Source organism: Alosa pseudoharengus, unplaced genomic scaffold, assembly GCF_046254945.1.
Source record: "Alosa pseudoharengus isolate Yale_2024_CS ecotype anadromous, Long Island Sound unplaced genomic scaffold, YU_APseudo_1.1 YU_APseudo_1.1_scf_2, whole genome shotgun sequence".
NCBI classification, from domain to species: Eukaryota; Metazoa; Chordata; class Actinopteri; order Clupeiformes; family Clupeidae; genus Alosa; species Alosa pseudoharengus.
The window spans coordinates 32,119,236-32,134,004 of record NW_027468663.1 but is presented as its reverse complement, the minus strand read 5'-3'; the positions used below and the strand labels follow the sequence as shown (position 1 = coordinate 32,134,004).

Sequence of the window (14,769 nt, the reverse complement as noted above, 5' to 3'; positions counted from 1 at the left end):
AAATGAGTGATTATGGGCTAGGTTGATGTGGGCCCTTGAGACCAACATATCATAAAAATTTCTTCATCCTCTGTGCCACGGTTCAGGTAGTTATTTAGGAAAAACTGCATTTTTGGGGTTTCGGGGGGCCCAGCACGGGGGGGAGTGGCCCCCGTGTACCAAATGAAAATTTTCTGTAAAAGTCTAGTGGGGCTACATACCCACCAAATTTCATGTGCCCCAGTGTTTCGGTGTCCCGGGTATAGTTGACCAAAATTTCAGGAAGCAGATGACAGAAAGAAAAAAAAAAGAATAAAAAAAACTTTGACAATCCCTATATGACCGCTTCGCTAGCTTTGCTAGCGGCGGTCATAATAATATTCTGCAGGTCTACTCTAGTGCTCTACTCTAGTCATTACACCAGAGGGTGCTCATGACCATGTTTGTGCTCTAGTGCACAAGCAGACCCACACTGATCTCTATTCACACACATCTGTCAGGATTGACATCTGTCCACTTTACAGAATGCAAAGCAGTGTCTTAAATATATTAACATAAAATAGACTTTATTTGAGGCCCCCTTCAATTGTTCAGTTTGTCTTCACTGAGGGACCATTAAAAACTCCAATGAAACATTAATGAAGCTCAGTTAGTTATCAGCTTCACAGCAATTTACTGGTTTGAGGACACTCTCTGGCCCGAAGAACTCTTTCTTCTAGATGACAATACTTGTGTGGAAAATCTTTTTTGTTTAATATTAAGATCATTGTCAGTTGTTAGAGCAGAATATTCTTATTTGTTTTGTGATCTTTGTCAAAATTTTCATTATGTAATTGATCACATAGTAGCCTAGCTGACATGAAGATGGCCATCAGCACAATACAGTTAAATCAGTTTATTTTATTCTATGGATTATAATACACATTATATAAAGTAGGCCTACACGTGGCCCTTTGAGAAATAACTGAATGTTGCTTTTATACCAGAGAAGTGTGACTTCATCTTTTTTCTTTTTATTCTGTAAAAACACTTTACACTAAACACTAAAATTCTTGTAAGCCAGTTAACATAAGCATGCAAATCCCCCTAGTTAGTGGTTGGCTTTCAGGTCTCTTTCACTTGCGGTTCTTCACAGGAAGTGGACTCCTGAGAGCAGCAGCCATTTTGGTGCTTTCTGTTGAGTCGTATCCAGACAGCTGTTTGCTGCCTCACAGCCGAGAAACTCGATCTTTACAGGAAGCCGAGTGCTTTCTGGTAAAAAAGAGTGGCACCAGAGTGGGGGGGGGGGTCCCAGCATGCATGTTTGATGGTGCTGACATTGTGCTGTTTATACTACCACTGTGATGACTGCCATTATTATGACAAACATGAATGATAAATACAGCCTGTTGAGAGCTCAAATTAATGCAAAAAAAAACTCAAGTTCCTGTCATACTTTTTGGCTGACTCCATGCCATTCTCAGAAGCCTGTCTCGCCAGCCGGCATGCACAATTGCTGTGCTCAGAAAGAGAATGGCTAATACAGTGATGGTGATGAAAAGGCCGGAAGAGCAGAGGAGTTGGTGTGGGGGGGATGGGGGGGTCAGCAGGGGGTCTGGTCTCATGCCGGCGTGCCAGGCAGCATCCTGACGCCCCTGTGAAGATGGAGGCTGTCAGTCGGACGTGTTCCGACACACCCAGGGCCACCCCTGCCTCTAACAGTACCGCCCCCCCGCCCCGCCGCCTGCCCCCCTGTCTCATTTCCAGTCCACGTCGGAACACCCAGAGATGAAAGTGTGCCTCTGAGGAGCTCCGGGTTTCTCATCAACCAGAAGGAGGAGAAGGATCCAGGTGGCAGAAACGAAGGCGCTGATGCGCGCAAGGTTGGGTTTTGGACAAAAGAGCTTACACAAACATAAAACACTGACATTATTCAATTCTGTTTCATTTGATGTTTTTTACCCCCCCCCCCCCCCATGCAGATCCTCGTTCATTCGTACTTTTCCCCCATCTCTGCACTGCAAGCCAAATAATATGAATATTTTAAAATGGATCCTTGAGATCTGAGCCGAGTAAGAGAGTAGTTGACAGGCTCCAATCTACAGTATGTGTGCTGTTTATGTGAACAAGTCGACCACAGCTAATGAGAAAGTCAGTTTTATCTGTGCTGTGTGTTGGGTCGTGTTGTGTCTCAGTGCAAAACCTCCATTATCAGCTTCTGACTGCACACAGGTCACTTTCACAGAAAAGGCTCGCCTGTCTGCGTTCTGAGTAGAATTTCTCGTCAAACTGCAGTTTACAGCAATGTGGGTCTACAACTAACTCCTGACATCACACATAGCTTTTTATAGATATTTGGAAAGCTGTGTATTATTGTGAGGAGGTGGTGTGGTGAGGACAAAGGGTCACCTATTTCTAGCCTCATCTCACATGGTTCTGGTGCAGTGATCTGCAGCTTATCAGCATCCCTTACAGCCACGAGGCACAATGAGGCAGCCAACCACTGAACTCTACTGGATTCTCTGTACTGGATCATGTTATCTTCAGAGTTAATGCGTGTTTGCTAGGTCAAACTTAGTGATTGATATCTGAGGGAGGTGATTTTAAACAAGTGGTTGTTATTATGTGTGAAAACCCACACACACACTAACTCTCCTACAGGGAACTAAAACTGTAGATGATGATGGACATCAATGGCAAGAAAAACACAAATTGAGAGTTCATATTGGCCCTCTCAGTATTGCACCCAACAACTAGCTCTGTCCACACAAGAGTCTAGCATTACACAGCCCCTGCACAGATGCATGTGTTTATTTGCCTCAATGTGGCTAGAGGCAGCTCTGCTCAGTGAACTCACGTCCGTATGGCCAGCTTGTCAGGTTTCCTCCTCTGAACTTGAGAAACATGGTAGCATAAGCTATTGCAGGACAAAATGCATTAAATAAAATACTAGATGACGCAGATGTTGCTGCCCCTATCTCACTTTCACAAAACAAGATGTCTGTCTAATGCAACTTACCCTGACGTTACAGCCATTTCAAGGTCCTTTCCTCGTTGTGAATATTGCAGGGTGACATTCTCACATGCGTATAACATCAAACAGGATAATGAAATTCTGTGAAAAAATGCACAACTACCACCAGAATTCCGAACTAGTATTCAGGAGGTACATGTCTCATCTCCTGTCTTCTAAATTAACAAATATATGACATAGCACTGGGGTAATTATCTTAATTACAGAGGGGAAAGCACTACGGAGGAATCATTCATCTCGTCACATTATCTCCAGCAAACAATCTCTGAATATCTGGCAAGTAATTAATACTATAAAGCCTCACATGTGGGCTGGAGGCCTCCTTTCAGTTGTGTATGTCTTGTCTCATGTGAACCTAAATTAAATGAAGTCTGTCAACGTCAGACCCTGACCCTGAGTTTGGTTTAATCTCAAAAGCCATTAGGTTATTTTTCAGAAGTCATTTCAGTGGTGTCTTGGAAAAAGCCAGGCTCTTTGGTTCCATCAGCCTTCTCTGTTCCACCTTAGTTTCTGGGGGGTCAAAGCAGTGTTCCGAATGTGTCCAGTTCTGCTAGTGTCCTCTAGGGTCTGAAGGATAACTGTACTGTTACATATGACACACTATAGTTCCATCAGTTGAACTGATTGAATTTGCCAACACTGATGCTGTATGTAACTCGACAGTACATCTGCCTGTCTGCTTGAAGGACCAAGAGCACACAAAGAACACCATTCCCTTTCAGACCTCTGTAGCAACAACAGAGTCTGGATGAAGTCTTAAAAAGACAATGAATGCACTGTCATGAGAGCAACGAATGACAAAGGAACAGAGACGCAAAAACAGGAGCATACAAAGTTTCAGGAAAGGTCTGCAAGGAGAGGAGAGCTAAAGCACATTGTGGAAGGTCAAAGTGTTTTTGCTTCCTCAACACCTTACCACAAACTCTCTTTTTGTGAGTGCAGAAAGTGAAAGACAACTATGTCTTGGATTATATCACAGCCAAGCCTTTAGGAGCTTCAATATGTTGGGATAATTAATGTTAATGGTCATATGGAAATGTATTACTTTTTGCAGTAAATGGAGTTTAACTCGAGGTGAATTATCTAGTGCTGGTGAGTGGTGATAGTGTCTATTGCTGGTGCTGTTTAATACTAATGGGCTTCCACTGAGGTTTGGGGAATGCACAGTATGGGAATCCAGCATTAAAGGAGGAAGTTTGCTAAAAAAAACTAAAATTAGTAAAAGAGGCCTTAAACCTCTGAGGATGTAATGTGGGACTACATTTTGAATTTTCATTGTAATGGGCCCTGTAATAGGCACATCACTGAATTCTGTGTTATAAGAGAATACTGTCTGTTTCAAGACAATACTGTGAGTTCTCTGGACTGTAGACATAAATTTAAACAACACTGTTTGCACTTTTTATCGTGGCATGCAGCAGAGGTTTTAATCCCTTTGGCAAAATATGCCAAAAGATGTCTATTTGACATTATTCTCAGGTTATGTTGCAAAGTCAGTGGCAAACATTTCAGGGGATATTGTGTGAAAGGTATACTCTGAACACCAATACAATATGTAAAACAGACATTATTTTACGTTTTTAAAAAAACTAAATCGATTTTTGGATTATTGTCCTGATGAACTTCAATTTAAAACTGAACAATTCTGATAACACTAAGTACAACTGCTTGTCGGCTCAGAACAATGTAACCCAGACATGACAAAATAACCAGGACAAATACTGACTAGCATTCAAAGAAATAGCTTCTAGGCCAATCAATGCTCCCATAGACAAGGCTCTATTCACCAAGGTAGATACTTCCTTTTCCCCAACATCCACATGTTGATGATTATCTTGAGACATAGTGGTCTTAAAGGCCTACTGGTTTAATGTGGGCAGGGGAAGTGGTTGAGCACCGCTCTCCCATGCCCATGCCCACATCCACAGCTGAAGTGCCCTTGAGCAAGGCACCTAACCCCTCACTGCTTCCCGAGCACCGCTGTAGCAAGGCAGCTCACTGCTCTGGGTTAGAGTGTGCTTCACCTCACTGTGTGTTCACTGTGTGTTCACTGTGTGTTCTCTAATTTACGGATAGGATAAATGCAGAGTCCAAATTCCTTGTATACACAAGCATACTTGGCCTATGAACCTGATTTACATTTACATGTGACGTGTCCTTCTACCAAATATTACGAAAAGTTTCTTGTGCAGAACGGTACTGAATGTTCTGAATGTACTGAAGTAAATCAAATGCAAAGTTATTGGAGTTATTTAATTTAGCTGAAGCAGCTGTCCAGTAGATTGTTTTATTATTGCAAAATTACACAAATGAGATAGTCCTGAGGAACTATTCATTCATTACAGTTTCAGAAAAAACAAAAGATAAACAAAAGGATTGTTTTTTCTTCTTCTTAAAATAAACTTCCATCAGATATCTGTGGGTACACAGTCAGACCACAGAGAATCCTCCATTGTTACGGCCGACACATCTCCTCTTAGGCATTCTGCCACTGTCGCAGTTGTTGTTTAGACAAAGATATCACATTTGTCTCTGTCGGCCTGAGATTGCTCCAATTCCCTGTTGTCATTTGCTGTGTCACAGTGTGTCTGTCCATCACCATTAGAGCCCTGATACTGTGGAAACAGTCACGCCAGGTCTCTCTGGACGCATTTACTCATTTCATTTGACTTCGCTGTCTCTGCTGTGCATAGCTGGTGACTAGATGGTCGAAGAAATTCGGTGCTGGTTTGAAATACTGTGCTCAAGCATTCTTGTCACTGCATTACACAAACTGCACAGTGACTTTGAAAATATAGATGAACGTCAACATTTAGATGGCATGCTGTATGCCACGTGTGGCTGTCTTTCAGGGCATTTAGTGACTGCAGTGGTGCACTAAAAGATAGCGTTACATCTGATCCTCATCACCATTCACCTCAGGCTGGTTTAGGGTATCTAACCTGCAGGTAAATAAGAAAGCACCCTGCATCAGCTTTTGGGGCGGCAAGCTCAGCTGGTACGCTGGAAATTCTGCCGTGTGTAGAGTGTTCGGTAAGCACAAGGTAATTTCCCACCGCCGGAAGCTGAGAGAGAGGTAGAGGAAATGTACTGTTTACAAACTTTAAAACGAAGAATACTCCCTGCACTGAAGTGTTTAAGTAGCTGTGCACCTTTCTGAGGGTTTAGCTTCTTGACTGACAGACTAAGGGGAAGAGCATGGAGACCTTGCTTTTTCTATTTCCTCACTTCAACTTTTCAGCCCCCGAGAAGGAAGCATATTTCAACATGCTCGACCCAGGAGATAGCAATGCCCTGTTGAGGGACAGCAATTCAAGGTACGTTTTTAACGACAACCCTGACTAAAATGCTATTTGTATGCTCTGCCAGACATTATTTGTTTGCACATGTTGTTGACTATATTTCAATTAATGAAGATTTACAAAAATCACTCAACATGTCAAATGAAGACATCTGCAACTTCCTTAATTTTGGATTGCTCAATGATGTAAGCTAGTTAGTGCGGTGAAAGTAGAAAAAGTAAATGTGTGCATTATTGTATTTTGTACAAAACTTACACAAAAATACATAAGGTGTTTTGATGAAGATCAAGCAAGATTTATGAGTCATTTAGTAAGGCATGAGAGATATAAAGAATTCCCCTTCCAGAGCTAAGCTTGTCTTACTGGAGGTGCTTGTGTTCATGTGTCTGTACCTGATAGTTGATCAGCAGTACAAGGGAACTCAGTTTAAGAGAAAACTGGGCTTCTCATTGTTTGATGCAGTACAGACGTGAATGTTAGAGAAAATGCTGAGGCGAACGTTCGAAAGACTGTACAGTATGATGAAAGACACAGTGCCTGCGTGAAACTGTTGATGTCGTCAAAAATTATGCCCACAGATAAGCCCATGGATACAAATTAAAAGTATTAAACCCGGAAAAATATTCTCCAGCTATAATCCTCCCAATTTTGACTTATTGGCAGTACTTATGTAAATGGAAGTTTTTTAAACACAAGTAGGCAAAAATAGCAGACTTCTGCTTTTCTCAAAGTTCCCTTTGTCTAGTGTTGATCATATGCTTTGACTCTAACAAGCACACTCAGAAAGAAACAGAGGCCTTTACAGACAACTTCACTTCCCCGTCCTTTCTCTTCAAATGGTAGAGGTTGTTTAGGGAAAAGTTTGCAATTCTATTCTTATTTTACTCACCACATACTCATTCAAAAGCAAACCTGCAACTAAAGTATCACTTTCCCCCCTTCACAGATTAAAAGACAAAGATCGGAAAAGTAGATTCAGTCTACTTCTCGCCAAATCCGGCTCTCATGAAAATGTCAGCCCAGAGAAGAAGGCAACCTCAAAGGTTAACAGGTGAGGCCTCAATCTCATGTGTTTGACCGCTGTGTGCTAAATTTGCAACATACTTGTTACACTGGGATTAAGTGGGGGAAAGACCTCAGAAGAACTGGACAAATAAGGGAACTCATAGCTTAGCTGTTTGTGAGGGAGCCCTTGACTTTGCCCATGAGAAATCATGTCAACAGCTTAACCTGAGAATAAAGTTTCTTCTTCCCAACTGAAAATATCTCCAGAGCAAATACCTGACGAGTGGCATGAAGCCATCCTGAACGTATTAGGCCCTGCATAGAGTCACAGACTTGGCTTGATAAACATGCCTGGCCAAAAAATCACAGCACATAACATTACTGTAGATTCAGACAAAATGTAGACACCATGTGTCTATCTGTACTTTGTATGATCTCATTCCTGTCCGCCCATACCTCCTTCTATTTCTTTGACCCCGTTAAGAGCCGAGGTTCTGCTCAAGAGTTCTTCCTGTTAAAGTGAGTTTTTCTTCGTCCCTTTGACTTAGTTCTTCGGCTTCAGCTCTGGCCCCTGCAAAGTACCTTGAGCCAATTTCAATTGTTTTGAAGCAATGACTATCAAACTGAGTTGGATATTAATAGAATTGCCTAATTTGGGCTGTGCAGTTTCACCCTGGTCCTCCTGACAGCATGCCCAGTATCTGACACAAGAGTAGACCTGACAATAATTCACAGTCAATCAGGATTGAGACAGAGCCGGGGGAAATGCTATCAAGACACATCCCCATTCAGTCAGATCATCATTTACACCCGCTTACACACCTGGCCACCATGAAAATCCATCCATGCATACAGTCCATCAATATGTCTGCTCTGATGGGACTAAACCTCCAGCTTGAGCATTGCTAGCAGCACCATGCTTATCATTCTGCTGTACATCATGCGAGTGATCTGTGGGACATTTATTAAAAACAACAGTGGCTCACTGTCATACTGTTAACATTGCATGAAGTTTGTAATGGATAAGCCTTATGCACACCATATTATGAGTTGTCTTCAATTGTTTCAATGAACCTTAACTTTGTGGAAATTGGCCTAATATTGGTAGATAGATTGGAAGACAAAGGCATTAACACTCACAAACATGTAATGTACATGTTGTGCTCTGAGAGTGAATATGCTTTCTCTTGCATTTTAATGAAAATAATCAAATCTGTGTGTCTTCTCAGCATATCAACAGACACTGCATTGAAATGGAGTGATTCTTTTGAAGATCTGCTAAATGATTCAGGTAAGCAGCTTTTCAGTGCACTTTCAAAACTGCTGGGCCCTGGTTTAAGACTGTCCCTCAGTGAACTTATGTTTAATTATAGTTGGCGCTGTATGGTCAGTATGGTCTTGACCAAAGTTGTTTATAGTTTGTTTGTAATGTTGCAAAATAGTAGCAGTGGTTTCTAGGGTCTGCATCATTTTCCATATCTCATCTCACAGACACACACTCTCTCTCTCTCTCTCTCACACACACACAGACACAGACACACACACACACACACACACACACACACACACACACACACACACACAAACAATGATGCATTTGATCACTGAAAGGTAACATTGCATTTATGTCCTTCAAATTATTTCACAGCATCATATTCATGATATTGACTTAAATACAGGCTTATGCAAATCTATTTCATATTTAGAGCATCAAGTAATTATGTATACTGATTACTAAATTGAACAAGTTAAACCTGCGTTAATTCATTTGTCCTGTTGTCTCTCTCCAGATGGTGTTAAGACTTTCACACAGTTCCTTCGCACAGAGTTCAGCGAGGAGAACATTGAGTTCTGGCTCGCCTGTGAGGACTACAAGACAACTGAATCAAACACCAAACTGCTCACCAAAGCCAAGCAGATCTATGTTGTGTTCATAGAGAATGACTCTCCAAAGGAGGTAACTGCCACTCCTTTTAGCCCCTTTTTTTTTTTTTTTTTTTTAAGTATATTTTTGGGGCTTTTTATGCCTTTACTCAGATAGGATAGTGGAGACTGACAGGAAGTGAGTGGGAGAGAGAGTCGGGGTGGAATCCGGAAAGGACCACGGGGCGGGAATCGAACCCGGGTCGCCGGCGTACGGTGCAGGTGCCCCAGCCAGTCACGCCACTGCTGGGGCCTTAGCCACCTTTTAACTGTAGGTCTACATTGCCATAGTAGGCTAGTAACAGTAATCCAGGACACACCACACATAGTGTCTGCTTTTACTGCCATTACTTTGATGCCACTGGACACTGCTCAGTGTAAGAACTTCAAAAGAAGTTATGAAGGCAATTTACCCTTGAATAGTTATCTGCTGACTCACAGATAAAAGTAGGTATGTTGCATAAGAAGTATGACAGAAAATTAAAATTGAACTTGACGTGAAACCAACACTTTGATGCGTGCTATACTTTTCTCATGGCAGCAGAGCCCACGAGCGGTGGGGTAGATGACCGTTAGTGAGGCGTGTGGTTTTCCTGTCAGAATGTGACAGCTGTGTTTGCTTGACTCACTCTCACTCACCCACACATCTCAGCTTGAGAGGACTTCTGTCTCTCTGTCTGTGCACCCGACACACGTATGGAAGAGATTAGAGTTAACATTGTGATGAAACTTACAGTTGAAAGAGGAAAGGACTGAATTGTGATGGAGATGAAGACAGACATCTGAATTTAGTTGATCAGACAGGACTGAGAAGAAGTCAGGCAGTCAGGGGAAGTAGAGCTCTCAGTTGGATTGAACGAGAGAGACCTGAGGTTATAAAAGCAATGTGTGGGTGGTCTCCTCCTCACTGACAATCACCTGTTTGTCATTCAGATTAACATTGACCACTCGACCAGAGTTGCCATCCAGAAAAGGATCGCCCAACCCACCTCCACCTGTTTCGACTCAGCACAGGGCACAATCTATGCCCTTATGAAGAAAGACTGCTACCCACGATTCCTCAAATCAGACATCTACCTGAGCCTGACCAGGAGAAAAGCCCCAGGTGCAATGACAAGGAGGCGGTCCCGGTCCTTTGTTTTTAACGACCGAGGCGACTCGACATCTGGTACAGAGTCATGGCTATAGTGCTTCAACATGTTTCTTAGATCCTGTGTTGAGTAGGTCAATATAAATAAAGACTTTTCTAGTCCTGTACCTAAATACTAACATGATACTGTACATTAATCAAATTTTAATAAAGTTTCTAGTTTTATAAATTAGGTTATTTAATGTAATTTTTGCTATCTTAATCTATTATTGTACTTGTAAAGTGTAAATAGATGATTTTGCTACAGTTAAATATGAAATAAACATTGCTATGAATAAGCACTGATACATACATATATTCCTATCTTATGTGCATGAGTGCTGCTTTGTTAGATACCAGAAACATGAAGTTACTGTTTAAGCATGTCCTGTGTAGGGGAAAAATGTAAAGGTATATTCTCTGTCTCCCATGGAATGTCTAATTTCTCTTGGCACACTCACAGCACCAAGAAGTGTGACTTGCTGGGTACAGAAGTCTATCATGTTCGTACCTGATGACATTTTATCATACCTCGCTGGATAAGATTTGTAGTGCATATCAATTATGCATGCTCATAGAGGGTATTGCAATGCACCTTTTCTCCCTCATTTAAAATAGTGTGGCAACAAAGATGGAATTAGCTCACAGCGGAATGATAAATCTATCATCGCCAGTGATTATTTTTCCTACTCCGACAGGAGTTAAGGCCCAGCACAAATCCATATTTTATGGCTGAGCCGTGTTACTTCTGCAACTTCCCAGCGCACACATATAAATGACTTCTGGCAACATTATTGAGATTGATTTTGTCATAATTTGAGCACATTTGCATGCATTCAGCATCAGATAGCTATACTCATCTGTACACACTCTAAGATTTGGGCCTTCTCTAACTTACTTTAACAACTTTGCGCCAGAAGTGAGTGGTTCCCTCTAAAACATGGACCTAATTTCGACACTATATTGAGCTGCACACACAGCATGTTATTTTGGCTTCTTCCCTTCTGGCTTGCAACATAAGACACATCCTTGAAAAAACAATCTGAGGAGTTCTAAGATGTCAAAAAATGGTTGTGAGAATTCAACAGCAAATGTGTGAAATGATGAAGCCCTCTAGAGATAGCTCAAGAGACAAAGCCTTTAGGGAGGTGGAATAGCCTGAATCAAAGAATCATTACAATTACATGCAGGAGATCCAAACACAACACACGCTAGAGGCCCTTCATGACCCGAGGCATGCAGGTAAACTTCTGTGAGGATTTGCTGAGGTTTGGTCGTGAAATATTCATCATTTAACATCCACTGTTGAAGCTGCTGACTCCCATGCCAATGTGCAAGGCAGGATCTACTGTATGTTCATCTGTGCTCATAGCATCAGTTTCAACCTCAGTCTTGTGATAGAAGCACAGCTCCCCCCACTGGTCAAAATAGAGCAACAAAGGCTGTTGCCATGGCAGCTAATGAAAATAGATATGTAAAGACAGGAAAAGCAGTTGCAGAACCAAGTAGTCTGGAAATACCAGAGGTCAGCCATTTTTCAAAAAGGCTTTAACCAGAACCAATCGACCAGTTTGGACAAAATAACTCACAATAAGGATTCAAAATTCTTTCAGCTGAAGTCATTTGCACAACAAGGTATCTACTCAGCCCCTAAATATCGAAATTGCCTGAACATTTGACTATAACATGGGATAAATCCCCCAATGATCCTTCATTCTGATGATGTACACATCAATAAGTCAACAAACCACAAACTAAATGACATGTAATGGCAGGGCCACATCCGAGAGTTAACCACATCCAGTCCCTTAAACAAATAAATAATCTACATCATTTCAGAGAAATGAAAAAAGGGAGTGTTTGCATTGATTACATGGGATCCCAATACTAACTCCAAGCCCATCTGTTTTGGAAATCAAATTATCTGGCTTGCTCCATCATTTCAAATGCAAATTGGGCAAGGTATTTTCCATTCCCTGTTGCAATTTACATACCCAACAACCGGATGGGATAGGGTATATCGAGGTCAGTGTGGGCAGCTGCAAAAGGCACTTTTGTTGAAATTCCTCTCAAGTGCTATATCATGCATGGCACAATTTCATATGAATGTGATCGTGTTTATTTTCAAAGAAGGCTATTGCAGCACACAACTCACTGTTGTCCATGGGTAGCCCTGCAGTTTAAGGTGGAGGGCTTGTGTGCAGTGTATCTCGCTGTGTAGCATATGCTGTGATAATGCTCTCTGACGGTGTTGAACAGCCAGTTATGAAGCATATGGGGGATAGAGCTGCTGGGAATTGCTTACGCCAACTTTTCCCGACATGAAATATTAATTCTATTCTCACTGGCGAAGCGAGTCTCAAACCTCCGTATCTGTGCAGAGGAAACACTTGGTTCACATGTTCATACATTATACAGACATGCTCACTGTTGAATCCCTCTGCTTGTCAAAGATGGCTCAATGGTGGGAGAGAAAGAGTCAGCCAGGCTAACTGATGATGTCAGATCAACGAAACTTTGTGCTGTGCAGTGGCCTCAGGCTCACCTTTATCTGTTCGCAGCCCTCTATCACACACCATCTCACACACACACAGGACATCTCTCTAAAGCGCACGGGCTAACAACAGAGCAACTGAAATGTAGATCAAATACACTTCAACACATCTGATGTGTTTGCCTGTGACGTGATTAGCACTGCATATAATCAAGGCAAATGTGGTGATGGGTTTCACCGCAGCCCTAAAAAAGGTCTTTCTTAAAAACTAGCTCTTTGTCTCTGGCTATACACAATATGAAAGTGCATTATGCTTTGACTTTACAACTTTAAATATATATTTAGCTGTGCTAAAAGCCGCTGACTTTATTGGCAAGCCTTTGAACAAGATCCATCCTAAACAAATGTCAGATTCAATGGTCAAATGTGACTTTGAAACCCATTCACTCTCCATAATCATCCACAGGTTACAGTGCCTATAAAAAGTATTCAACCCCCTTAGATATTTCCCCTTTTAATGCTTTAATAAATTAAATCTTTGTCGATTTAATTTGGCCTTTTTTTACAATAATTTACAAAAAATGAATGTCAAACTGAAAGCAAATTTCTACAAAGTAATGTCAACAGCAGTCCAGCCAATTGGTGCTAATAGTCTCACAATTAGTGAAATGGAGATCGCCTGAGTGCAGTGAATGTGTATAGTATAGCGATAAAGACACCTGCGTCTGGAAGGTCCAGTCACTGGTCAATCAGTATTCCTGGCTATAATTCCACCATGCAGACAAAAGAACACTCTAAACAACTCAAAGAAAAGGTTATTGACAAGCATAAGTGAGGGGATGGATACAAAAAAAAATCAAGTCACTGAACATCCCCTGGAGTTCAGTGAAATCCACCATTAAGAAATGTAAGGAATATGGCAAATGTGCACATCTGCCTAGCACAGGCCATCACCACAAACTAAGTGACCGTTCCAGAAAAATAATGATGGCGGAGGCCACCAATGACAACTCTGAAGAAGTTAAAAGCTTCAGTAGCTGAGATGGGAGAAATTATGCATATAACAACTTTTGCCTGAGTTCTTCACAAGTCAAAGCTCTATGGGTGAGTGGCAAAGCCCTTATTAAATTAGTTCACCCAAAGACATGTTGGACACTCCAAGGTCAAATGGAAGAAGGTTCGTTGGTCTCATGAGACCAAAATTGAGCTTTTTGGCCAACAGACTAGATGCTATTTTTGGCGGATACCAACTGCTTGAGTAGTTTGGCAAAGAAAAATTGAGCAAAACTGCAGTATCCAGATGTGCAAGTCTAATTGAGACCTATCCACGCAGACTCCATGCTTTAATTGCGGCCGAAGGTGCATCTACTCAATGCTGACTTGAAGGGGGTGAATATTTATGCAATCACTTATTTCGCATTATATATTTTTAATGAATTAACATTACTTTGTAGAAATCTGCTTTTACTTTGACATTAAAGAGGGTTTTTTGTAAACTATTGTAAAAAAGGCCAAATTATATTGATCAATATTCCATTTATAAAAGCAGTAAAAGTGGAAATAGCCAAGAGGGGTGAATACTTTTTATAGGCACTGTAAGAAGATTATGGAGTGCAAATGCAAAACTGATGTAAGTTGCTCAAGAGAGCATAACAATCAGAAGAGTGGGCCAAAATAACACTGCCCCTATCACACAATATTTTCTACGATTTCAATCCTTCAGTGTATACGCATACAATGCCGACCTCGTGCAGGTCAACGCTGCATTCGCTTTTTATTTTGAGCATGAATGCATTGGACATAAGTGAGATTATCTTATTGAGATTGATCTTTGCCAAAAGGGAGACCCCTCAAAGGGAATGAATGCAAAGATGGGTAGTCCATCCAACTGCGCTTAAAGCCCAGTGAGTTTTCACTGAGAGGC

The 14,769-nt window shown here is 41.5% G+C and overlaps 1 protein-coding gene across 1 annotated transcript; it reads left to right on the top strand.

The window, feature by feature from the left end:
* The first annotated feature begins 6,046 nt into the window (after positions 1 to 6,046).
* On the top strand, positions 6,047 to 10,650 carry rgs18 (regulator of G protein signaling 18). Its single transcript, XM_076294583.1, has 5 exons — positions 6,047 to 6,309; positions 7,241 to 7,345; positions 8,529 to 8,590; positions 9,090 to 9,256; positions 10,156 to 10,650. The coding sequence occupies exons 1-5, from the start codon at positions 6,191 to 6,193 to the stop codon at positions 10,408 to 10,410; spliced, it is 708 nt and encodes a 235-aa protein (XP_076150698.1). The 5' UTR covers positions 6,047 to 6,190; the 3' UTR covers positions 10,411 to 10,650.
* Positions 10,651 to 14,769: the final 4,119 nt, after the last annotated feature.

What these genes read in the sequence shown, in the direction of transcription:
- rgs18 (XM_076294583.1), top strand. Translation starts at nt 6,191, where the DNA reads ATGGAGACCTTGCTTTTTCTATTTCCTCACTTCAACTTTTCAGCCCCC. An exon ending in GCAACCTCAAAGGTTAACAG is followed by an intron (nt 7,346 to 8,528) that starts GTGAGGCCTCAA and finishes GTGTCTTCTCAG; the next exon opens with CATATCAACAGACACTGCAT. An exon ending in AGATCTGCTAAATGATTCAG is followed by an intron (nt 8,591 to 9,089) that starts GTAAGCAGCTTT and finishes GTCTCTCTCCAG; the next exon opens with ATGGTGTTAAGACTTTCACA.